The sequence below is a fragment of the Python bivittatus genome, unplaced genomic scaffold (genome assembly GCF_059951505.1).
Source record: "Python bivittatus isolate LINGU-HERP-01145 unplaced genomic scaffold, Pbiv_v1 ctg000220_np1212, whole genome shotgun sequence".
Taxonomy (NCBI): domain Eukaryota; kingdom Metazoa; phylum Chordata; class Lepidosauria; order Squamata; family Pythonidae; genus Python; species Python bivittatus.
In genome coordinates this window covers 23,030,145-23,054,291 of record NW_028277048.1, presented here as the reverse complement: position 1 = coordinate 23,054,291, position 24,147 = coordinate 23,030,145, and the positions used below count along the sequence as shown (strand labels likewise).

The 24,147-nt window shown below is 42.8% G+C and overlaps 1 protein-coding gene across 2 annotated transcripts; it reads left to right on the top strand.

The window, feature by feature from the left end:
- Window positions 1–820: 820 nt before the first annotated feature.
- PRKAG1 (protein kinase AMP-activated non-catalytic subunit gamma 1) lies at window positions 821–17,608 on the top strand. Of its 2 annotated transcripts, XM_007426084.4 has the most exons (12): window positions 855–1,272; window positions 6,617–6,665; window positions 7,488–7,594; window positions 10,224–10,305; window positions 10,396–10,454; window positions 11,094–11,139; window positions 11,413–11,467; window positions 13,138–13,264; window positions 13,435–13,600; window positions 14,175–14,212; window positions 15,674–15,820; window positions 16,282–17,608. In XM_007426084.4, exons 1-12 carry the CDS (start codon window positions 1,264–1,266, stop codon window positions 16,399–16,401), a joined length of 1,005 nt encoding a protein of 334 aa, XP_007426146.1. In that variant the 5' UTR covers window positions 855–1,263; the 3' UTR covers window positions 16,402–17,608. The 2 variants fall into 2 exon arrangements, with proteins under 2 accessions (XP_025021101.1, XP_007426146.1); XM_025165333.2 differs by having other exon boundaries at window positions 821–1,272; window positions 10,224–10,454.
- The last annotated feature ends 6,539 nt before the right edge of the window (window positions 17,609–24,147 follow it).

The window sequence follows — 24,147 nt, the reverse complement described above, 5'->3', positions numbered from 1 at the left end:
AATCAAATTCGTTAGTGTGCTACCAGACTGTTTCTGATGTTTGCTACCGTAGACTATCACGGCTCGGTGTCTAGGCTGATAAGGAAGAAGTGATCTAAAGCAATCAGAGCCAGACCTTGTGTGGGCGACGACTCTGGAGTTAATTGTTTAATCTATGTCTTTATTTTGATGCGGTTCACTATTTGCAAATTCGGGCAATCTGGTGCATTTGTGGATTCGTTCTGGAGAAAGCTGCCCTATTTGCACCGACATCAGTTGTCTGTGTGAATTGTCCCACTGGGGGATCGTGAGGTCGCTCTGTGCCAGTCTTCCCCGCTTTCCGAACTGTCGGATTATAATGGGACACACGAGAGTTCCAGTTCGACAGAGATGATCGGGCTTGGCAACAGCTTCATTTCGGATCTCTGCTTCTGCTGGAAGTCAGCGGAGTAAGCAGGGAGAACGGAAGTGTCAGTTAAAGGCAGTGATTGTCATTCTAAATTTGTATGTGTACGGGAGGGTGGAAAAAACGGAGCGTTGCTAAAACCTGGCAGCTATTTTTGGATGACAGCTACTTTATTATCTGACCTTCTTCGAAATGACGGCTAAACAACATGCATGGTACCAAGCGGTCTGCCCACCCTTTTACTGCACCGAGAGTTATAAAAAGTTCCTTGCTGCGCTGAGAGTTATAATGAATATGGAAACTTTCGTGTTAGCTTTTGGCACCCGTTACGTCCCTGGGATAATGAAGCCTAACAGTATCATTACAGTATAAGAAACGGTATGTGAAGTACCGATAGCAGGTAAGGCTGCGCTCCTGTACGCATGGTTACTAAGATCCTTCCCAGTGAATCTTTTTAATGGGCGTGCGTAGGACAGCTCTAAAAGGCTACAGTCCTTTTCGATACAAGGTTTGTATCGTATGAAAAAAAAACACAGTATGCAAACTAGTTTTCTTTTCAGATGAGCTGGAAGACAGGTTTTGCTGGCGCGGTTGTGCGCATCACTTTATCCTGATTTAATGTGAATGAGCAGTTGTCCGCGCCGCGGGGACACGAAATGATAGAGGCGGCCGAAGACAACCTCTCCACGTCTCCACACAAAGCGGTAGCGTTCCTTCCTCTTCCTTGCGCCCACTTCCGCTCACGTGATCGCCGTTATTGGCGGAACTGAGGGCAGTCGGGCCTCAAGGCGGAAGTTGAGTTTCACGCTGGGGCGGCAACAGCGGGGAAGCTGCCTCCCTTTCTCTGAGGCCGGCGCGGGGAGGCAGCGACGACGGTCATGGAGGCGGTAAGTGAAAGACGTCGTAGAGCCTGGCGGGGGGAGAGTTTTAGTTGCTCCCCAAACCGGATTGTTTTTCTTTTGAGAGTCTCTTCTTCCTTAAGGAGAACCTGTGGTACCCCAGTATAGGTTTTATCGGGGTTATTGGGGTTTGGGTCCAGATAGGTATTATAAACTTGGCACGTCTAATAGTGAATATATCGCTTTTGTATAGCGTTGGGTAGGGCTAGCAGGTCTGGAGGGCAGGCAATAGGATGACCACTCGAGGACAGCAGAGATTTTTCTATAAGTGTTCACGTGCAAATGAGTGGTCGTCCGGATTTTTACAGCGCCTTCTGAAGTGGTGGGTCAGTACCATATATTATTTAAGATGATGGGCTAAGATTTAGGTTCAGTTCCAACCTTGGCAGCTCACTTGAGAGATCTGAGGCTAGCTACTTTCTCACAGTCTACCTTGTATTTTGGGAACAAATTGGAGGAGGAAATGCTGTGGAGCTTCTGGATGAAAGGAAGGATGTGACTCTAATAAATGATCTGAATGACAGACCTCTTCTTTTGGAAAATAGATTAATGCCATAAAAAGATTTTGCTTTGCATTGGTTGTCAGTACTCTGCTGGATAGTTTTGCAATGATTTGATTTTTGGCCTGAATTTCTTTGGGCAAGTCACGTTTTGAACAGGCTACAGCATGAGCTATAAAATGGAAAAAAACCCTGTAACTCTGGCAGTGTGATCTCCAAAAGCCAATGCATATAGATCTGCATGGGTATGTGTAATTTCACAGCCATAATCCTAAATGATAAAAACACTGTCCCCATGTTTCTGATAATTATTAGAAAATACAGTATTGTAGGTCAAAGTTATCCCTTAGTATAGTTAGAGAAACTTGAAGCAAGAGGGGCTTGCTTAAAGCTGTCAGATGGCTGAGATGGGACTTTATGACTTATGCTAAACGTGTATGTTTTTCCCTTTTCATCCTGAGGCAGGCCATCAGGTTGGTTTGTTACTTGACACTGTCTTGCAGTGCTAATGGCATATGTAATTCAGCCTACTTTTAAAAAGAGAGCAATTCTTGATCACATCAGGAGGTCATGCTTTCATGTGTAAAAGTGTATGGCAGTCTCTTTAAACAAAAGTATCATACCCACTTACTTTAATTACATTTTAATCTAAGTGTCAAGCAAAGCAATACTAGGGCTTCTCAATGTTATTAAATAAAACTATTCATTGTAAGTTAAAAAAAAAACCAAACAAATTTAAACCATATTTTTAATGGGAAGGATAAATTTCTGCAGATTGCAAAAATCTGGGTTTTATTTTCGAGACACACTCTCTTTGTGTTTCATATTTAACATTTATGAATATATGCTCTTTGTAGTAGTCTAATACCAATACAGCGTTGCAAATATTTATGGGAGAGGATGCTATTAAGAAGAGATGTTGCCATTATATAGAAGAACTGTACAGAAGGATCCCCAAGTCAAGGATGCATATCATAATTTGGACATGGAGCTAGAGCCCGACATTTTAGAGCCCTAGGAAAGATTGCTAAGAACAAAGCTGCAGGTGAAAGATACCAGCATGTTGATGAAATACCAGAAGAATTGTTTAAAATATTACAAGGTGCTGCACGTGGTTTGTAAGCTTACATAGAAAATGCAGCAGTTGTCAGAGGACTAGAAAAGATTGATTTATACTGTATTCCAGTGTCAAAAAGGGCAGTGTTAAGAAATGCTCAAACTACTGAACACTTGCACTTATCTTACATGCTCCTAAGATAATCCTCAGGATTTTGCAATCCAATTTCAACAACACATGGAATGAGAATTAGCAGACATACCAGCTGGATTCAGAAGAGGCACAGAGGCATAAGAGATCCACTGTTCCTAGCACTCAACAGATAATGGAAGGGCAAGGGAGTGTCAAAAGGATATTTATTTCTGCTTAATTGATTATGTGAAGGCTTTTGACTGTACAGACCACAACACACTGTGGATAGCCCTTAAAAGCATGAATGTACCAGGCCATCTCATCAGCCCATTGAACAATTTGTATGATGACCAGGAAGCAGCAGTTAGAATGGAATATGGAGCAACCAAATACTTCAAAATCGAGAAAGCAGTGAGCCTAGGTTTTATGCTGTTAACCTATTTATTTAACTTACATATAAAGTATATCATGAGAAGCAATAGGCATTGAAATTAAAATTGCTTGAAGAAACATTAACAACCTCAGATATGTTGATGATACCACTTGATGACTAGAAGCAAGGAAGAGTTAAGGAATCTCCTGTTGAAACTAAAAGAAGAGAATACAAAAGCCAGCCTTTGTATATTAATATAAATGAAAACATTTATATCAATAGGCAATGCCAATCCAGTGCACATAGTTGGAGAAGAGGTTGAAGAGGTAACAGACATTATCATCATCTAGTTTGATGGGCCTCCCGGGGGCCATGATGTACAGTTGGAGTGTCCCTATGTTAAGCCAAAAGTAATAAACCACATTAGAGCGTGGCACAATTTGTAAATTCAATTTATGACTTCAAGTCCATCATGTCTGAAGGGTAGCAGTTTCTAGAAGACTAGCTGAGATCCAGTAAAAATACTGGAATTGGGAAAAGAAGGGATAGCTTTATACTTCAGTCACTGTGTGAGATTGCATGCTGGGCTATAGGGTTTGAAGCTAATCCAGCATTCCCCACTATAGTGTCTGCAGATATGTTGGAAATGCAATTGATAGAGTAGGGATCTTAACACATCTGGCGGATCTCAGATTGAGGGAGGTTGAGATAATTCGTGTTAGAACTAAAAGGTAATTGCTTAAGTACATACAGTCACATAAAACTGAAAGGAAAAGATAAACAGTAATTCGTTTTGGAACTTACACCTGCATTTATACCACACATAGGGATGTTGAGCTCCAATATCCTTGAAATTTTCAGCTTTAAGCCCTGAAATGAAATCAGCTTATAAGTAACCATTTACAAAATACATGATAATTTATCTTGTTATTATGTGGAAAACTTTTTTGTTTCTTTTTCTTACATGTGATGCTGTAGGCAACCACTGATTTTACAGCTCTGCTACACAAAAAATGTTAAGTGTGGCCCTTGTCCACCCCAGACTACAACAGTTAGCTTTGAGTTGTGTTTAGATTCCCTAATGCTTTTGATTTGGCTACTTAGATTAACTTTGCCCTCTTGTGCTCTACATAACCAGCCTGCCCAGTACATGCTGAACCCACAATTTAATGGACTGACTGGGGGGAAGGGATATCTGTTACAGAAAGGGATATTTGTTAAAGCCAAATGTCCATCACATAACAAGTGGAATTTTTTTGAGCCCTAAACATCCATGTACCTGTGAAAATCTTACTGGTTTTGCTGCATTGGGTTTCAGTGATGATGATATTGGACAACTGATCAGCTTGAAGAAAATGATTTCCTAATTTTAATTGAACCTTGCAAATGTGTTACTCAGTATCTCCTAAAACCAAGGAAATAGGGGTGATAAGGCTGGATTTCAGAATGAGATAATAAAAGCTAACATGTTATGGGATGGAATCTCAACATTGACCACTTCAGCATGGGAGTTGTCATTTCTACTTCCTCATCCTCCTCGTGCTAATTTCCCTTCTCCCTGGCTATAACCTCTTTGTCTATCTTATTCTCTCATCAAGAATTGCTTTTATCTTCTAATCACTGCAAGACATTGTCCTTAGGTGCTGCTTCTTCACCAACTTTCTTTATGGTTTGGTGGTAATCACTGACTTCAAATCCTTCAAACTCCAGGAAGTGCTTCACCAAACAGTGGATATTGCTTGTTGTTTGTAGTGAAGTCCAAATTCACATTGTAGTGGATAAAATAAATTTAACAAACAAAATGGAGATTGCACTCTTTTCTTCCCTGTCTTTTAGAGTTGACCAGGGTCAAGCCCACCTCCTCTCGTTGCCTAATGCTACCAGATCCAGACTGACTTTCCATGCCCCCAGCAAAGCCCCCTGCAATCCCAACTAAACCAAAGAATAGAAGCCTCCTCACCAACTCACAATACAGCCCAAGGCAGGCCAAATAAGGGAATTGCAACATATTGTAGTAACAAGCTGAGAAACCCCAACCTTCCATCCTCCATCAGCTGATGACCTCAACATTCCATCTCCTTTGCAATGGGTTTCTCCAGCTCTGCTGTCCTCCTGAAAGGGCCACTTTGTCTAACAATAGAAATAACCCAAGGTTCTGACAAGGACCTGCCTAGCTTTCCAAAAATCAGATCCCTAGAATTGTAGCCCTCAACTTCTATAAAAATCTTTGCTTTCCTATTGTTTGGGGTGCCTCTTTCTTGTAAAGCAGGCACCCAACAATTGTTGCAATAAATATGCTGCTTCTCCTCAGTATTGGGCTCTGTACTTCTGAATTTTCCCCAACACAGATTTTGTCCATTATATCTGAAATCTGCTTAACTAATATGCATTAAATCAAGAGTTAGCTGTACTAGCAGCTTCACAGCTTGGAAGTATTCAGAGCTGGATCTTGTCATTCCTGGAAGTGGCACAGATAATTATGGGGAGACAATAACATTTTCCTGGGATACAGGAAACAAGCCATAGAGAACACAGTTCTATCTCTCCGCTGCTGGGAATGAACTTCTAGTAGAACTCTCATCAGTGTTTACAAGAAGCATGGCGAGTATATGTATCTCTGTTTTCTATGTTATCATAGTATTTCTGTGAAACAGATAAGGCTAAATAATAGCGGTGAGATAAGATTTATAGCTGAATAAGACTTCAGATTTGGTTGATGGCAACACTGCCCAGCTATGCTGTACCTCTTCTTTTTCTCCACCTGCTCAGGTTATTTTTCTGTGGTTATGTCTCCAGCTATAGGTGGGTTGGTGTGTGAGAAGAAATGACATTCCAGATATTTTGGATGAGGATTAGATTGTGTACAGTAGCTAGCTAATCAGGGTAATAGGTTAGTGTATTTTTAAACAGTTGAAAGGTGTTCTTTTTTCAAACAAGATAGGGCTGTTTTTTTATTATTATTTTTTAAATACTTAGGAAAATAGGTGATGCAATTTGGCTTTGACAAGGCAGTTCCCCCTCTGTCTTGGGAAGCAATCCTCTTTTAATATACTAAAATCTCTATCAAAACTTCCAAAGCTCCTCATATGCAAATACTTTTAGATTTAATCAATTAATGAACCAAGAGATGATTGCTAGTAAGATTTATTTAATTGATCGGTGTTCCTAATTCTTATTTATTACATTTCAAGGAACAATTGTCATTAGATGTTGCAGGAATTATATGTTGAAACAGTGCATCTCCTTGATCTCTTTCTCTCTGTTTCTTAGGGTGCAATTCCTGAGGGTGGATTGGAGAAAAAACTGCCTTTATCAGAAGGTGAGTGAAGCACAAAGACTGGTTTTTGGCAGATTTTCCTGCAAATTTGTAAATTTGTAGTTTACTGCAAATGTTTATTCTATCCACTCCCTTAACAGCTGTAGGCAGATTACAAAAATACAGTAAAAGCAGTGATTCAGACAAAAACTTAAAACAGGTGTCAGGGTTACTTTCTCTTAGGAATTTGCCAAGTAGATTGGTGGATTCTGAGCTTGGAGATCCAGTTTCTGTTGCAACTGTCTCTTAACTTTTGCAAACTTTTGTCTGTCCTACTGAGTTAAGCTTGTCCACCAATGTCCAGAGGCAGGTAATGTGGCCTGTGACTTACTTTCTAACTTTGCAAACCAATTTCTTCCTTACAGCATTGAAGATAACTTTGGAAATTGAAGGGGAAATTTCTGATGAAAGTTAAAGGAGGGCAGAACTGAATTTGCAGCACTTGGGATTAACTTCACTTTGGTTTTTTCTTCCCCTGAAAGTTATTAGCCTTAATTGAGAAAATAGCAGTGGGTTTACAAAATATGTAGATTTGCTTGATATTAATAGGTCGGATTTGTTTAAAAGCATATAGAATGGATATGGTATGATGTTTTTTTTGGTATATTTAAGCTTCTTAGGAGCATAGACTTTTCTGCTCGGATGTTATTTTGTTAAGGCATATCTTGAAGTTCACCTTTTCTTACCCTCAATTGAATTGGAATTCCTGTAATGGAGATTTGAGTTTTCCGTCCCAGGAATAGGCTACTTCCAGTTTACCATTTTTTTTTAACTTCCTTATACTTTGAGAGATATATAGTCTCTGAAATTTGCTTCCTCAAACAGATGACGATTCCAACAATGGCATCTACACATGCTTCATGAAGTCACATCGCTGTTATGACCTCATTCCAACAAGTTCCAAGCTTGTTGTGTTTGATACATCTCTGCAGGTGGGTAGCAACCTGGTTGGATGGGCAGAGCAGCAGTAGCTTTCTAGGGAGTTGGGATTCCTGGATAAACCTTCATTTCCTCTAATTGAAGAATACATGCTCAAGAGTCAGAGAACCTCTGGCAGCTTGAGTGCAAAGTTGTGGACATAAACTCTCAGTAGATTATGGAAGAAAGTGGCCAGTTGCTTAGTTTCCTTTAACTTTAAATATTGCTGAAATACATTTCCCACCACTGCTCAGCATTGACCATACTGACAGGAGCTGCTCAGAGCTTTCGTTTACTAGCATCTGAAGGGCCAAAAGTCCCCCTGTACTGAACAGGGATAAGAGATATGTACACATCCACTTGTTGCAATTCACTGTGAATCCAAACTTCTTTCAGTTAGGGAGCCTATCACATCTATAGCTTGGGCAGGTTCCTCACAGACAAATCTGTCTTCCCTAAAGCTTTCGTCCTTTGGATTGACTGGACTTCTTAACAACTTGGGGAACAGAGGTTGTGCATCTGGCCATCAGCCGCTTTCCATACAATCTCCTGAACCCCAATGAGCTCCATGTGTTTCTCCTGATCAGTAGAGAAAAGATCCATCTTTCTAGATTGAGAACATTCATTAGAATTGCTGTGAGAGGTTCTGACCTCATTTCCTCTGTATTTTGATGCCACCAAGATCACCATCATTGTATTGTTAGCACCACAGCCTTGGCTGCCTCAGGAGCATCAAAATGAGATGAGATTAGAGGACATCCTGTTTCTCCAATCGTCTCAATCCCGTCCCCAGATAGAAGTTCCCAGCCAGGGTCTCTGCCCTTGGGGTTCTGTCTTTCTCTGCTTCTGCAGGGAGAATCCTTAGACTGCATCAATTGCCACCAGTTTGATCTGTGTTTGAAAGCCCATGGGGAACTTATAGGAAACAGAGGTTTGAACATAATCATCCTACAGTCTGAGTCAGGGCAGGAAAAGCATGTCAGTATACCTATGTATGTGAGTGTGCGTGTGTTAGAGTGTGTGTTTGCCAGAAAGAGAAGAGCAGACCGAGGGAAAGCTGTGCACATGTGTGTGCAGTGCCTAAGCCATCACAATATGTGGCTGTTTGGGAGCAAAAGGACTATAGGCCTTTCCTCCATTAAAGGTCTCTTAAACTGTTACGGATTTTATGGCCTCTCAACAGTAGTACTTTCTGTGGTCCCAATTAATCACAACTCGTGAAGTGAAGAGGGGGTAGAAACTCTAATGCTATAAAAATATTCTTGATTGGGAGATCATCTCCAATTTTGTTTTAAAGTATCTCACACGCTCCAAGGGGGATGGATATAAAAATGCTCTCCTGTCCTGTTCCTGTTGAGAGAATTTATAAAGCATTTCTGACACGTTTAAGCGGGGGGGGGGTTTGTTTGTTTGGTACAGTGGTACCTCGAGTTACGAATTTAATCCGTTCCGTGACTCTGGTTGCAATTCGAATTGGTTGCAACACGAGGCAAATTTTCCCATAAGGTTCAATGTAATTACCATTAATCCGTTCTGGCGTGGAGGACAGGGAGGCGGCTATTGCTTGGAGGGAGAGTCAGGGGCGGAAAAATGGCCGCGGACCACGTGTCAGGGGCGGAAAAATGGCCGCGGACCACGTGTCAGGGGCGGAAAAATGGCCGCGGACCACGTGTCAGGGGCGGAAAAATGGCCGCGGATCACGTGTCAGGGGCGGAAAATGGCCGCGGACCATGTGTCGGGCGGAAAATGGCCGCCGACCACGTGTCACGGGAGGGAAAATGGCCGCGGATCCGGTTCGTAACTCGAGGTGGTTCGCAACATGAGGTAAATTTTTGGGGCCGGAGCTGGTCATAACACGAAAAATTCGTAAGCAGAGGTGTTCATAACTCGAGGTACCACTGTATAAGATAGTCAGGGTGACAGTATAATGATAATGATACATATATAAACAACTTTTTTTTTACATTTCTCTTATGGTTATTGCTAGGATCTTACCGATTGCTTTAGATATGTGTATGCTTAGAACAACAAGAACAGTCCTTTACAAATGCGTAAAATATTGTTCTTTACAAATGATCAACAAGAAGATAAGCAGAATCTTGGGTAGTAAATTAAAAAAATAGAGTGATTTAGGTCAAAAGTTGCTAAACTGCTTTTAAAAAGCTGCTTTTTATAAAGTTTTTCATAAAATTAGTAATGAAATGTTAAATTTTGGAAACTGATATATAAGAGCAGGATTTGGGGATGGATTTAGATAGTAACCAAACAAATGCAAAATAAAAAGCTCTTCACAGCAGTTGTCACCTGCAACCTTTTGTGCGTGCTGCTTCACCTTTGCACAGATGACAAAGTAAACACCAAAGCTTTGACAAAAGCTGCTCCTCTGAAATTCTTGAAAAATGTGATATTCTTGTCCTTATCCTTCTTCTAACTCGAGGTTTTCCCATCCCATGCCTTCCAGACGGATGGATTTTGACTTCCGTAGTCCTCAAAACAGCTTGGATTTGGGCAGGCTGGCTGAGGGATTATGGGAACTGGAATCCAAGACTTTGGAGGGGCACCAGGTTTGGGAAGCCGCTGTAACTTTTTTCTCAGTAAGTGTATGGATGCCGTGTCACAACCCCGTATTTGTCTGGCTTGCAGGTGAAGAAAGCCTTCTTTGCGCTGGTGACCAATGGTGTGCGGGCTGCTCCACTCTGGGACAGCAAAAAGCAAAGCTTTGTTGGTAAAGACCTTCTTGCTTCGTCTTCTTACCCTGCCTTCCCCCTCCCACTGCCTGGGGTGACCTCTTCACAGCTCTTTTTTTCCCTCACAGGAATGCTTACAATCACAGACTTCATCAATATCCTTCATCGCTACTATAAATCAGCCATGGTAAGTGACCTTGGAGCACGGTCATCCCTTCCCTTCTTCACTGAAGGAGCCCTTGGTCGAAACAAGGTCTTTAACACAGCCATGAAATATTGCCAATCTGAGTATTGTAGGAGTATGTTTCTAACTCTGGGTTGTAAGGAAAAAATATGTGGGTGAAACATTTAGTGTAGAGAGTGAGTTTTATTTCGGAAATGGTAGTTTATTAATGGGACTTCATCCAGCCTTGACAATACAAGGGTTTCCAGGGAAGGAAACAAGGTGAGAAAATAACGGGGAAAAAAATCAAACTACATGGAATACTGAAATACAATAGCAGTGAAAACTCACTTCTTAACCTCCCACAGTCCATGATGTAGATCAGAGTGGCCAAAATGTCTTAGTTACATGAGCAGTCTGCTAACTGGGGCAATGAAAAGTGGATTGGGAAAGCTTGTGGCTTGTCTTGCAAGAGCTGTTGAAGAGGGCTGCTTTGGCGCCAGAGCCCTACGCAGTTGGAACATGTCCCTGATCCTGCCAGGTTGGCATCTACTGTATCTGGAGGATTAAATTCTGTCCTCAGCAAGCTAGAGCACACGCTGACCCACATGTGTGGGTGTTGTTTGTGGTACTTAGCCCTAGCACTGTTTCCTGTGTATCCAGGTGCAGATTTATGAGCTGGAAGAGCACAAGATTGAAACATGGCGAGGTAAGGACAGAAGGGTTATTATCATGGGGCAAAGACAATATGGGGTGTTTCTGGTGAAGAACCTTGGAAGAATGTGTTGGGTATTTCCAGATATTGGCATTTCGCAAAGCCCTTCTTTTCCCTCCTGGGTGTCTGATTGTACACCCAAATTTGGACCTTTTGGCTGTCACCAGCAGGGGGACTAGCAGGTCATCCAGGTTGCCTTTGTGTCCTTTCTCTTCTTTCTTCCTAAAGGGACACAGTTGAATAACTGATCTTTCCTTTCTCATGCAGAAGTCTACTTGCAGGACTCCTTCAAGCCATTGGTCTGCATTTCACCCAGTGCCAGGTAGGAGACTCCACCAACATGGGGTTGTGCTAATTTGTTTCTCCATTTTTGAAGTGCCACTGAAATGCTTACTGCCAGTCTCCTCATCCGGCATGCTCCTTGTTTTCTGGAGCCATCGCTAGTTTAGTCAGTCCTTCAATCATTCCTAGTCTATGGATTACCTCCTGTCAGCCCTGGATTAACCATTATCCAAAATAAGCACGTGCTTAGGCCCCAAGGGAAAGGGGACACTACAGAGTTTTTCCCCTAGCCATTAAGCTCTTAATTCTTTCACTGCCACACTCAGTTTTAGTTTTCAGCACCTACTAAGTCTTAATTCTTGTCAGTTAAGCAATGGAAGGGCCGAGGGACATCATCAGTTGGCCTTAATGTGGTCCTGCTTCTTGTACTTTGGGTATCTTGTGGCAAGCTATTTTGACTGTTATCTCCTTTGACTGGAGGCCAGTCAAATCAGGCCAGAAGTTCAGTTTTGCAACTCTTTATAAAAGAGTGATGATTGTTACTATCCTATATGAATGCACCGAGGATTGTGTATTCAGAGCTCTATGTTTAATAGATAAACAGGGCAAATTTAGAATGATGTGTACCAAAGATCTGGGGTCTTCCTTTGTAAATTAAGATTCTGTCTTACATAGGACTGGGGAAATACTACTGGGAGGGCTCACCTGCTTAATTGTTCCACTCAGTTCTTCTGTAGTTACTGTTCTGTAAACTCTTATACTAATAGCTCTTTAACTGTAGCTATTAGTTACTCCCCCTTTCCCTCCCATACCTCTCCCTTCTCTCCCTCCCACACTTACACCTCACATTAAGCTGTGGTACTTAATGAATACAGTGGCAATGCAGCATACTGCCACCTCCACCTACCATGGACCAGAAACCACAGCTGTCTGCAACCACACCTTCATGTTTTTTCTTTGCTTCACTTCTTGCCATTCAATCTTTTGAAAGATGAAATCATTTGTCTTTAAGAAAAAAAGCTAAATTAAGAGATACGTGCACATCTCTTACAGTGGCAAACTTCTCGCTGCACAGCAGGACCTATCCAAGACATTTTGCTGCTTGATGCAGAGGGGCAAATGACTCTTCTCACTCTTCTCCTTTGTGTTTAATATCCAACATCAACCAAGGTTTTTTTCTGTTTCTGAACCATAAAACTTCATAATAATCTTTTCTGTCCCAGGCAGCTATTGCAACAATAATGATAACAACAAAAAGACAAATAAGTAACGAACAAGTTGCTGCCCCATCATGGGATGGCACCACTGAAAAGGCCCTCTCTATAATGGTCCTCTTCTTAGCTTCAGAAAGGGGAGAGGGTGACATAAATAATCTGAAGCAGAAGATCTCTGTGCCTCTTATCATGTAGATAGATATTAGAGGGAGGAGGATTTCTATCTATGTGTTTTTCTTGTAAGTCTTGCAAGAGGATGGAATACAAATTAGAGCAGATCCCAGAAACTCTTGCTACCTGCATGGGATCTGATCTTCTCTCAGACTTGAGGATAGATCTAGGAATCCCAGCTGCATCTCTTTTGCCTCCTTCCATGTCTGCCTCCCATCCCTAGCTGAGCTTTAGAGACCTTCTTTGTGGAATTAAGGGGATAAATCAGATAGTTGAGTGGTCTTCTTAGTTTTGATATGCTCCTCCTCCTCCTCCTCTTATAAAGCCTGTTTGATGCCGTGACGTCATTGATTCAAAACAAGATCCACCGGCTACCTGTCATTGACCCTGACTCTGGCAACACGCTGTATATACTGACGCACAAGCGCATCCTCAAATTCCTCAAGCTGTTTGTGAGTACTTCCCAGGGCAAGCCAACTTGGCTTTTCCTGTTATGCATTGCTGAGAGTCGTGTGTCCCCTTTCTGTGGACCACTGCTTTTTGTATAGCTGTGAGAGGCCATTTTATTTCTTTCGTCCACAAAGCTTCAACTTGCTATGAGAATCTCTCTCTTGTCCCGCAGATTGCCGAGTTCCCTAAGCCAGAATTCATGTCTAAAACCCTGGAGGAGTTGAAGATTGGTACTTACGACAACATTGCAAAGGTCCATACCAATACGCCTGTCTATGTTGCGTTGGGCATCTTTGTACAACATCGGGTCTCTGCATTGCCTGTGGTGGATGATTCAGGTGAGAAGCAGCGTTGTGGAGTAGATGAAGGCATTTCAGAGGAACAGAGTTCAAATGCTACTCATTTTATTAGTGGAGTGTGCTGTAGACAAACGGCAATCACTGAAGAACTCTCTCTGAAATAATAAAATTCTGTAATCCGATGTCCCACAAATTCCCCTTGTCTGGAGCTTCAAGTGGTAAAATTTCCAACTAACACATTTGGAGGGTTCCATATCGTGGCAGGCTGATGTATTAGTAATACATTTTCGTGTTGATTGTACTGGATGGGAAATTAGAAGGGTATTCTTGTCCCTGCGTAGTGGTCACATATTATTATTTTTCTTTTGAGTGTGGGTTGGTTGATTTATGAGGTGCTGTAAACCACTGATCCAGTACAGTACAGTGGGCACGTTTTCAAATGTATCCAGTTTCTATCTTGTTCTGTGCGTGAGGAAAGGTGATGAAATCCTTAATGGGTCTGCATTGTAGCAGGAAGTTTCTCTCAGTTCCTTCCAACTTAAGTATATTTTTCCTGATCTTAGGCTGGAAGGTTACGCGGAATACTGAACTTTGCTCTCTCTCTGTTTTTCAGGCCGGGTTGTGGATATTTACTCCAAGTTTGATGTCATTGTGAGTATTTCTGCTAATATTTGCTTATTATAAGAGTAAAATGTGCTTTTTGGCTTACTCAGTTTCCTCATTTAAAAAAAGAAAAAAACCTTCTTAGCTTATCAAACTTAAGATTATGCTACCTTAAGTACAGTATGAAAGTTAAGTTTGGAAATTTAATTAATTTGCGAGCCTGACCTTGTCAGCAGACAGATATTTATGTATACAATTTATATGTTTGAGGCCCTCAAAATACATAGGAGATTTAATTTTGAGAAGATCCATGTCCTGAGAGGAAGCTGATACGATATTGGGTATAGAAGCCATGACCATATGGGACTGCCATGGTTTAAAGGCAAGGAGTTCAAGAGATCAGATAGTCTTAGTTGGCTGTACAGATAGACCTCGCTTATTGACTGCCTTGTGCAGCGACCATTCGAAATTATGATGGTGCTGAAAAAATAACTTTGTGAACAAGACATGCATTTACAACCTTCCCAGTGTCTGTCCCTCAGTCGTGTGCTCTCTGCTACAGTCAGTTAGTACACGTCCTGTGCCTGACACTTTTTTTTCTTTTCCCCCCCTCGCATAGTGGAGAGATTGCTTAAGCAAGCAATCTCATTAGGCAATCTCTCCTATGCCTGACCCATTTTTTTACTTCCCTCCCTTCACAGAGTGGAAAGATTGGAGAGGAAGGGATTACAAGAGAGTAAGCAGGTAGCCAATGGGGAAACCCATCAAAAGGAAACAGCTAGTACCAGTGCATTCCTTTCTATGTGTATTCCCCATTGTGTGCCTGCTTACTCTCTTGTAATCCCTTCCTCTCCAATGAATGTAAATACAAGCATTAATTCCCTTCTTGCTGATTATCCCAGCACCAGGGAGAGTGGGGAAAAAGGAAAACTGAAGTAAAATCATAAGCACAGTTGCGGTCATGTGATTTTCCACACGAAAGTCCACACAATTTCCCAATTGTGGTTGCTAAACAAAGGCTACCTGTATGTGGGTTTGTACCTTACTCAGGTAAATCCAACTGATGAGGTATGATTGTATCTGGAACCAGGAAAAAAAAATGGGAGGGGGTTTGATGATGGTTCCCTCCCCATTTAATTTGTACCGTGTGGCTCAGATCACCTGAGATTTGCTGCACTGCTTACTGTTTTGTCCTCTGCATTTAGAGCCCTGGAGAAAATTCTTAAATTTCAATATGACATGACCTAGTGTGGTGGTGCAAATATTAGCTGACAGCCAATTTTATATTATTCCTATGATGGCAATATTTGCTGTGACAACTGAGAAGTGGAGTTAATCCTTTTTAATAGAAACTTACTAGGTTTAGGCATCTTCTCTTTGCAAACAGTGGGCAGACTTGATAGATTCAAGCTCATCAAAACAGGTGTGTGGAGAGAGAAAAAATGTTGGACTCAGTGAAGGCCAGTTATGCCACCAGATCTTCTCACCTTCTTCTCTCTCTATCATCAGAACCTGGCAGCAGAGAAAACCTACAATAATCTGGATGTGACAGTGACTAAGGCATTACAGCATCGTTCGCAGTACTTCGAGGGTGTGCTCAAGTGTTACAAACATGAGACTTTGGAGACAATAATCAACAGACTAGTAGAGGCGGAGGTAAATCCAATTCCCTCCTTCTGTCATTTGGCTAATAATTCAACATAGGAAGGGGAGGTTTTTGTGGCAAGATAGAGCCAGAGGTACTCATAAGATACAGTTCTTTCAGCTGTTTTGAAAGTTGGGCTCTGCATGGCTTTACTCGCTCTCTTTAATTGAGATATTAAAACTGTGCAGTAGTCATGGATCCCAGCAAGTTTAGATTTGGTCTTTATGTGACTGTGGTGAAATACCATAGTCATCCTCTCTGAAGGAAGGGACTCTTCATTTCCACAAAAAAACTTGGGAAGCTTTTGAATGGCCCAAGAAAGGAAGTGGGGAAAAGCTGGGGGGGGGGGGGATTATTGAAGTGCCAGATTCCTTCTTCATCTAGACAACTGTATCAGGATGTCATCATGGGATGGCCACCAAATTCTTAATTGTGTAAAATAGGCCCTCACAAAACTTTCTGTAACCAACAGGTTCATCGGCTGGTTGTGGTTGATGAAAACAACGTGGTGAAGGGCATCATCTCCCTCTCCGATATTCTGCAGGCCCTAATGCTGCCTGGGGGTCAGAAGCCCCCGCTGCAGGAGGGCTGAGTCTGCCCATTGGGCCTGAAACATGGCACGGCTGTCCTTCCTTCATCCCTCTTTTGGCCAAACAAGTGCAGCATAAAGGGGGCCATGTGGTCCACTTACAAGCCAATCCCCCCTGGAGTTAATTCTCTTGACCTCTCCCTCTTCAAATGTTGGTTTCCAGAAGCTTCAAGGCCTACTGTTCCTTTGATTTAGAAACACTGGTTTTATATTCATAATGTAGCCTCAATTAGATAACACTGGCCATTTTCGGATGAGAAGAGCAGGTGTCAGGCTTCCTGGTGGAGTGTGAAGTAACCATGGGTGGACACAAACACAAAACTGTAAAAATCCAGGATATAGACCTTTGGGGAATCTAGTTCTGAGCTTAAGTTAAAACAAACCTAAAGTGAAGTACCTGGCAGTTCTTCCATTTATTGGTTTGCACGCCCTTTGCATGTCATGCGCGTCTAAGAAATGTGCATAAAAGAGTGAGAAACCCTATCCGAGTGTCACCTGCCATCACCATCAAGTGATATCCTCTCCTTCTGAGACTCCCTGGTAGGCGTGCTTTATGCTACCCGGCTTCCATCGCTCACAGTGCCCTTCCCTGCAGCAGAGCCCAAACTTTGTTTGATAGTTCCAAATGGAACAAATTTCATCATTGGAGCTGAAAATCCCTTTTTGAGCCAGGATGGTGTGACAGTATTTGGCTGCCTGCTGTATTTGAATTTGCTGATCCGTGCAGGGAAAGGCTCATTTGTCTTCTCTCTCTTAATACTTCCCTGTGAGAGGACTACAGACAGAAATGCCCTTGTCTGGAAACATTTGGATCTTGCTTCCAACCCAGAAAGGTGAATTCTTGGGGAATCAGGACTTGTTTTCCCTTACCAAAGTGTAATGTCTTCCCCCATTGTAAAAATTTGCCTTGCCGAGAATGCCACCTCTTTTGCACATTCCTATATTGCTTTCCTCTCCAGGTAAATTGTACAATATATATTTTTGTAAAGTTGTATTTCCTATCTCCATTCCTCTGTCTATTCTTATTATCAAGGGGAAAGCTTTCAGGAGTTCTTTGTGTCACCTCAATAGGGACTTGAGAGTATGTTTGGTAATTATTTCAGGTGCGTGGAGAGGAGTTATCCCTAACCCTGAAAACCCTTCCTTTGATTATTTACTACATTTTTGAGAGTCTGTACTTAATAAAAAATCAGTCTGAAATTTCAACTTACATTGAGTGAAGGATGAATGAACCTTGGCAAGCAGTGTAGAGGGGAGAGGGAGGGAACTCTATCAAAAGAAGAAGATTATTTTTCTGATCATGGAGACCCACTTTAGCCTGCACGTTGGCTAAACTCATTAATGTTATTTCAAAACACCATTTGGTTTGAGTTGGTATGTTTTCTCCATAGTTTCATTTCACTCCTCCAAATTTTATTTTGAGACTTTGAAATTGGATACTTCTCCCTTCCTTACATATTTGCTCCTCCAGATACATATGTATTTATAGGATATTGTACCTCTACAGCTATACACATGAGAACATCATCATATCTTTTATGTCTATATTCAGGAGTTGGATTTTCTGCATCTGGCTTCGACATCAGTATTTTTCAAAGAGCGTTGAGCTTCTCAGCTGAGAGCATGACAACTCTCATGACAAATTTCTCCAAATAGCAGCCCTTCTGCTGCTACCTCTCTTCTGCAATGTGTAGCTCTGATTCCTTTCACGTTATATTACATGTGCCTTTTTTGCATTACACACACACACACACAATTTATGCACACAGTTCTGTCTGTCTCTCTCCAAATGGAGCTGGGAAGCTGCAAAGGAAAGTGCTGATCTTCAACATCCTCTTCATTTCCAGTAATGCCTTTGGACTCCCAAACTGGGCCCGTAAGCTTTCTCAGAGAATAAAAACAGTGGGTGGTTGCAGCTGGCCAGCACTGCTTTTCTGTTTTTCCTTTTTGCTTTTTTTAAGAAATCATGTTCTGGTAATTACATGCTTTGTATCTAGTTACGTGTCCAAGGAGTGTTTTGTGAACGGACAGGATCACCCCCACCCCGCAGCCCTTTGGAATACGTTTTCAAAATTACAAATGTGCCTACGAGGTCAAAAAGATTGGAAACCTCTGCTTTAGTGGCACTGAAATACCACTTCCAGCGTATTACGTTGCATGCTCCAAAATGAAGAGAAATTGCTGACAGTGCTTCGCTGCTTATATCAGCTCTGCCTATCACTTCAGCTGAAAGATCGATGGTTCAAGGGTTTTCTCCTCCATTTGGGAATGATTCTTCTTGTAGGCCACAACAAGCTGTGCATTCTTTCCATATGCCTTTCAAGCCTCCATTCTAGCCAAAATGATTAGTTCCCCCCTCTCCACATTCTCCTATCTCCCATTAGGGGGAGATGGGCAGAGATAAATCTAATAAATATCTTGTATTGACTTCCAAGGCCTTAATCTGTGTCTCTGTCCCAGTCACTCCTCTCCCTTCACCGGTGCCCCTGTGGCCAGGAATGCGCTGAACCAGCATCCCTGCCCAGACGCTAGATGCCTGTTTGTTCTGCCCGTGGCTTTTTTAAAAGGCAGAAATCCTCAGGCCCGTAGCTGGAGCTATGGGTGGAATATCATCTCATAGCAAAAGGTGATGGCAGTTGAGCAAGGCAGGCCCTTAAGAATGGGGTGACCCACCACGGAGTAAGCCAAAACTACAGAGAATGAAGATGAACTGTCAGGGTAAAGGAGGAACGCTGCCAGCAAAAGCTCTTTTGGAGTTACTTGCGGTTTATTCAGTTGATGCTGTGGGGGTTATGAGATTTTGGGGGGGGGAGGAGCCTTGGGGTAAAAAAACTGGTTACTTCTTCTGGTTTTGGCAAGGCTTCTGAGCAATGGGTAGATTCCATTTTTTTTGCATCTGCTGGGACCTGGATGTCTCTGCAATCTCTTGGGGGGTACACATGTACCCCAGAAGTGGAAGAAAAGGTCTTCATCCATACAGCCGCTTGCAGCCTCAGACATCTAGAGAGTGCCAGGTGGGAAAAGGTGCACTATGATTAAATCATGGACCTTACCTGTTCTCATGCCCCCTTCCCCCTAGTTTTATCCTCAGAGATAATGGTGTGTGAGGTGATAAGTGGTCCAATATCGCCAAATGAGCTTCATAGCCAAGTGGGGAATTTGAACCTGGATCTCCTCCATCTGAGTCCATCACTCTGCTCTTGCACTACACATTGATGAGCTTCAATCAGGAGAGAGACTGCTGTTAGAGCCTGTATTAGAAGGAGATGACCTTAGAGCACAGTTGTTCCCCCACAATAAAATATATGGAGGACAGCCCTATACCAGAAATGCATTATATCCCAATAGTCTGAGTCTATTCTACGATCATGCGCTTACTCCTGGTCTTCGCTCCTCTACCCCCACCCACACACGAGTGTTGACACAGCACATTCCCCGCAGGGTGGGAGTAGGGCAAGCAGAGAATGGTTAAGGCTGCACCCCTGGGTTGGGACAATTTGGACTTTAAATATTCTGTATCTGATGCTAACAGAAGACAGAACTGGGCTGGTTGAGGAGCAAGTGGGTGACCAGGCTTCTGGGTTGCTGATTTCAACCTAACTCAAGTAGGCCAAGAGGACTGGGGAGAGTGGCAATCGTGGATAAAAGGGATGGATGTGAGCACAGATCCAGAGCTGACAGAAAGTGACAAACCGTAGCCTTGTGGCCAACTCCAGAAGACATACAGTATCAAAGTATTTTCATCTCACAACTGTGGATGTGGAGGTAGGTTTCTGTTTCTTGATTTTGAATGTGGGTCGCAAGGAAAATACACTGCCTGTATGAAAAGATCTTTGTGTTAATGATCTGGGACTAAGCATGTGATGCTGCTTGCCTGGACTTGGTTATTTGGGGTGAGCAGAAACTAGATGTATTTATTTATTATTTATTTATTTATTCAGTTAATATAGCCACCCAACTCAGACCAGTGACCAGTGACTCTAGATATGGGTCTCTCAGTATCTCCCAGACTGCTTCTAATATAGCAGCAAAAATTTCTGGACTCCAATTAGCACCTCCATCAGACAGATGAAATAATAATAATATTAAGGGTAATACAGTTCAGCCTGGGTTTTTTTAAAGGAAGGACAGTGAGCTCCATTCTGTTCCGATAGTCCTGGGCTCAGACTGCTAATCTCTGGTTGGAGGGCGGGGGATTCTCATCAATAAGTCTTACCAAACCTAACAATTGCCCATTCCCACAGTACAAACAGTTGTCTGTCAACACTCTGTGTATGTGTGTGTGAACGGTGATGATGATTTACTTAATTAACCGAACAGAGAATCAGTCTGGACTGATCTACAAAATAGATATGTAATAAGTAGTTATTTATCTGGCTGTCTGGTACTAAACTGCTTGTTTCAGTACTGGCTTTCTCTATATAATTAAATTATGAAAACTGATTTTAGATGTTGTCCATTATATGACAATGTAACGTGCCCACATATTGGTCTCTGTGTTGGGAAAGTAGGAATACTAGCAGTTGTTCCAATACTTCTGAATGGGGCATGCTGGAGCCCTTGGGCACAACAGTTCCCATTTTTTTGATTTGCTGGAATGCACGCCAGAAAATTTCTCATCTCAGCACTGTTCCCAGTGTAAAGTCTAGTGTTCCTCTTTTCCTGTCAGATTTTGGAAAGTTGGCAAGTTTAATGCAGAAGCAAAGTTGGTCTGAGTACAGATGTAAAGGTGAGCTCTCTGTGCTAGGAAAAATTACATATTGGCTTTGTTTTTGCGGCCAGTGATGGTTTTATAGGCCCAGAAACAGTGACAGTTTTATTCTTTCAAACCCAACAGAAAACTGGAAAAAAATTATGCAAAGGCGTTCAGGCTTCCAGCTGATTTTTTTGTCTGTCCATCAGCAGTATAATTCTCCGAAAACTGAACAGAACAGAACCGTATTGGGGTATGGGGGAGAAGCCAGAAAAAGAAAGACCAAGTTAAGAAATGGACCAAAAATGAGGCTGGGGGCTGCAGGAAAAAAACATTGTGGGAAAAATTCCCCCAATGTATCCCTGTTGGGAGAGGCTCTCGGGCAGCGGCTTGGAACGTTTCCGACTCCTCCATTCTAAGCCCTCCCCCCATCACAGCTTGCCCTCCGCTTTCCAGTTGATGTGTGCAAATACAGAAGCACCATGAGAGGAAAGCATGAACACACATATACGTGTCACTTGCATATATCGCATAGAAGAAAATACCAAGGCCTCATGCCAGCATTCTAATGCTGGTACAGAGGTATTCAAGAAGCGATGTTCTTGATGATGAGATGAAAGGATTATGGGAGTATAGACAATGCAACCCGTTAAGTCTTCTGTATATTACGTCTTAATAATTAGTACGTGGATCCCTGGATCCGGGGGCTCAGTCACAGGCCTTTTGAAAACAGTGACACGGGAACAAATGTTGCCAAGTCCCATCACTTCCCCAACCCCCCATATAATCAGTGGGGTTGTGTCACTGGCAGTTCTGCTAACCACTCCCATCGTTGCCGTCAGTTGCCAATGCAGTTGCCATGCTGGCGCTCAGTTGCTAGGTTTCACTTGGAGCTGGTGTGGGAGTTGTGCTGAACTCTCTTATTTATTGGGAAACTTGGGGAGGGGGGGGAGAAGAAGCAACTGCATTTACCTGGGAATGAGGGGTGAATGCATGTTCTTGAGCATAAGGGTAACAAAGGAGTTGGGAGAGAAAATGAGAGATGGGCCAGGGTACTCCTTACTGTTGCCAACAACACAATGACCATATCTGAGTTCAGGATGTGGATAAGGAACAAAACTTTGGTAGGCTCCGAGTTCCTCTCTAGCCCATCCTTCTCTGAGCTGACAGGACGGCTGCCAGCATTCTCTTAGGCCAGGCGGTCTGAGAGGTCTGGGCCTTACAGCAGCTCTGCGAGGCTGCTGTTGCCTACAAAAACTCTGGTTTTTGCCCTTCTCTCTTAGATGATTAGGTGCACCTTGATGCAGTGAGGAGAGAGGATGATCATGTCAACACTTCTCTTGCTGTGCCACTGTGAAATATATACTGGAGTTCAGTTTTAGGTTTTGAAGCTCCTTTTCATGATACTGCCCATGAGACCTTTCTGAGCGGACCCTCCTTTTCTTCCTATGGATCATATTTAGCATTTCCCTTGAGGCCAAATGCCACCACCTCCTGGAAAGATCAGGAGAGAGGGAAAAGTAAATAGAGGTGACTATTCCTCCTCCTTGGTCTTTCCACTGCTTTCTCAAAGAGGGCAGTCAAGAAGACAAGGAGAACATGAGGCCGAATTACAAGTTGCAGGGACTGGAATAGGTTTTTTACTGATGTATGAATCTTTTCATATGCAGTATATATGTGGTTCAGGATTCTGGGACAGATAAAGATTTATGCTTTTAGTCTGGCAGACAAGTATTGTGATGCACACTCAATCTATATTTTCCAGCATAAGAATTTTCTCTCTCTGTCTTGCCATCCATCCATCCATCCATCCATCCATCCATCCATCCATCCATCCAGAGCTGAGAGTCAGGTTGGGGAATGTTGGTTGGCAAAGAGTAGAATGATTTATTCAGGTTTCCAACATAAATCTTCAATTCTCTCTGGAATCTTTTCCCTGCCAAACATGCAAATCTATTGCCCTTCTCTATGAGGAAGCATCAGGCATCCAGGGCAAATGATGGGTGACTCCTGCAGGAAGGTGGTCTACAGAGCTGCCTTGCTCTACTGACTCCGACAAGATGTGCTACTGCAGAAAGGACGGCGTGGTAGGTGAAAGAAGCTCTCAGCCCTGAGCATTACTGTGGTGGACAGCAATGTGGCAAGGCCCTGGCACCTTCTACATCTGCCCCACGCAAATCTATTTGAAGGGTTATCTTCAGCAATGGCATTCACAGACCACCCATCTTAACTGCTTATCCAAAGGTGACTAGATGGAAAATAAAGCAAAGCCAGGCGAAACGATGAGGGCAGTCAATAAAAACACACAGCCAAACTCAAAACAAGGTGAAAACCTGCATTTTCACTGTTTCAAATACAACGGCTTTTTCAGCACTTAAAAAGTAAAGCTTACTAAAATGCTTCAGCAATTAGCTGTCATCTAGCAGAGAATTCAAGGGAAGCAGGGCCCACTTAAGCATGACACACTTGGCCTTTTCCGTATGATAGTTCAAGGGCTTCCTGGAAGCATGGACATGAGCCACGTGAAGGAAGTAGTGCCAGGACGGGTCCTGGCCTGTGTGTGGAGCCCTGCTTGCAAGCCTTCTATGCCCATTCATGCCTGAAGGAAATGCAGCCTTCCTCTATGTGTGTTTCCTTGTACTATTATATCTTGGGTAGCTGTTGCTGTGAAACTGCTTTTGCAGCAGCTTGTGATAGCAGAGGTGCTGTTTCTGTGTGTGGTGGAACGGCGTGTAGCAATGTGAGCGATTCTCGCTGGGCGTAGTTCCGTTCCTCATGTGCCTTTGAAGTAGGCACATTTGAACTGTGCATCCACCTCTCTCATTCCTTCCCCTCGTCAGCGTCACCTGCGCCTCCCTGTCCCCGAGCACCCTGCTTTCTCCATGACCTTACACCAGGCTGCCGGCAGATCCCCCTCCCTCTTTCTTTCTGCCTCTCCCTGTGTGCACAGGCAACTTGACTGCCATGTGCTGTGTGGGTGTGATGCACTCTCAGCCTTCCTCATGTGGTGCGGCTGCTGGCTCGTGCGGTTGCTAGATGTCCCAGCGACCAAGACG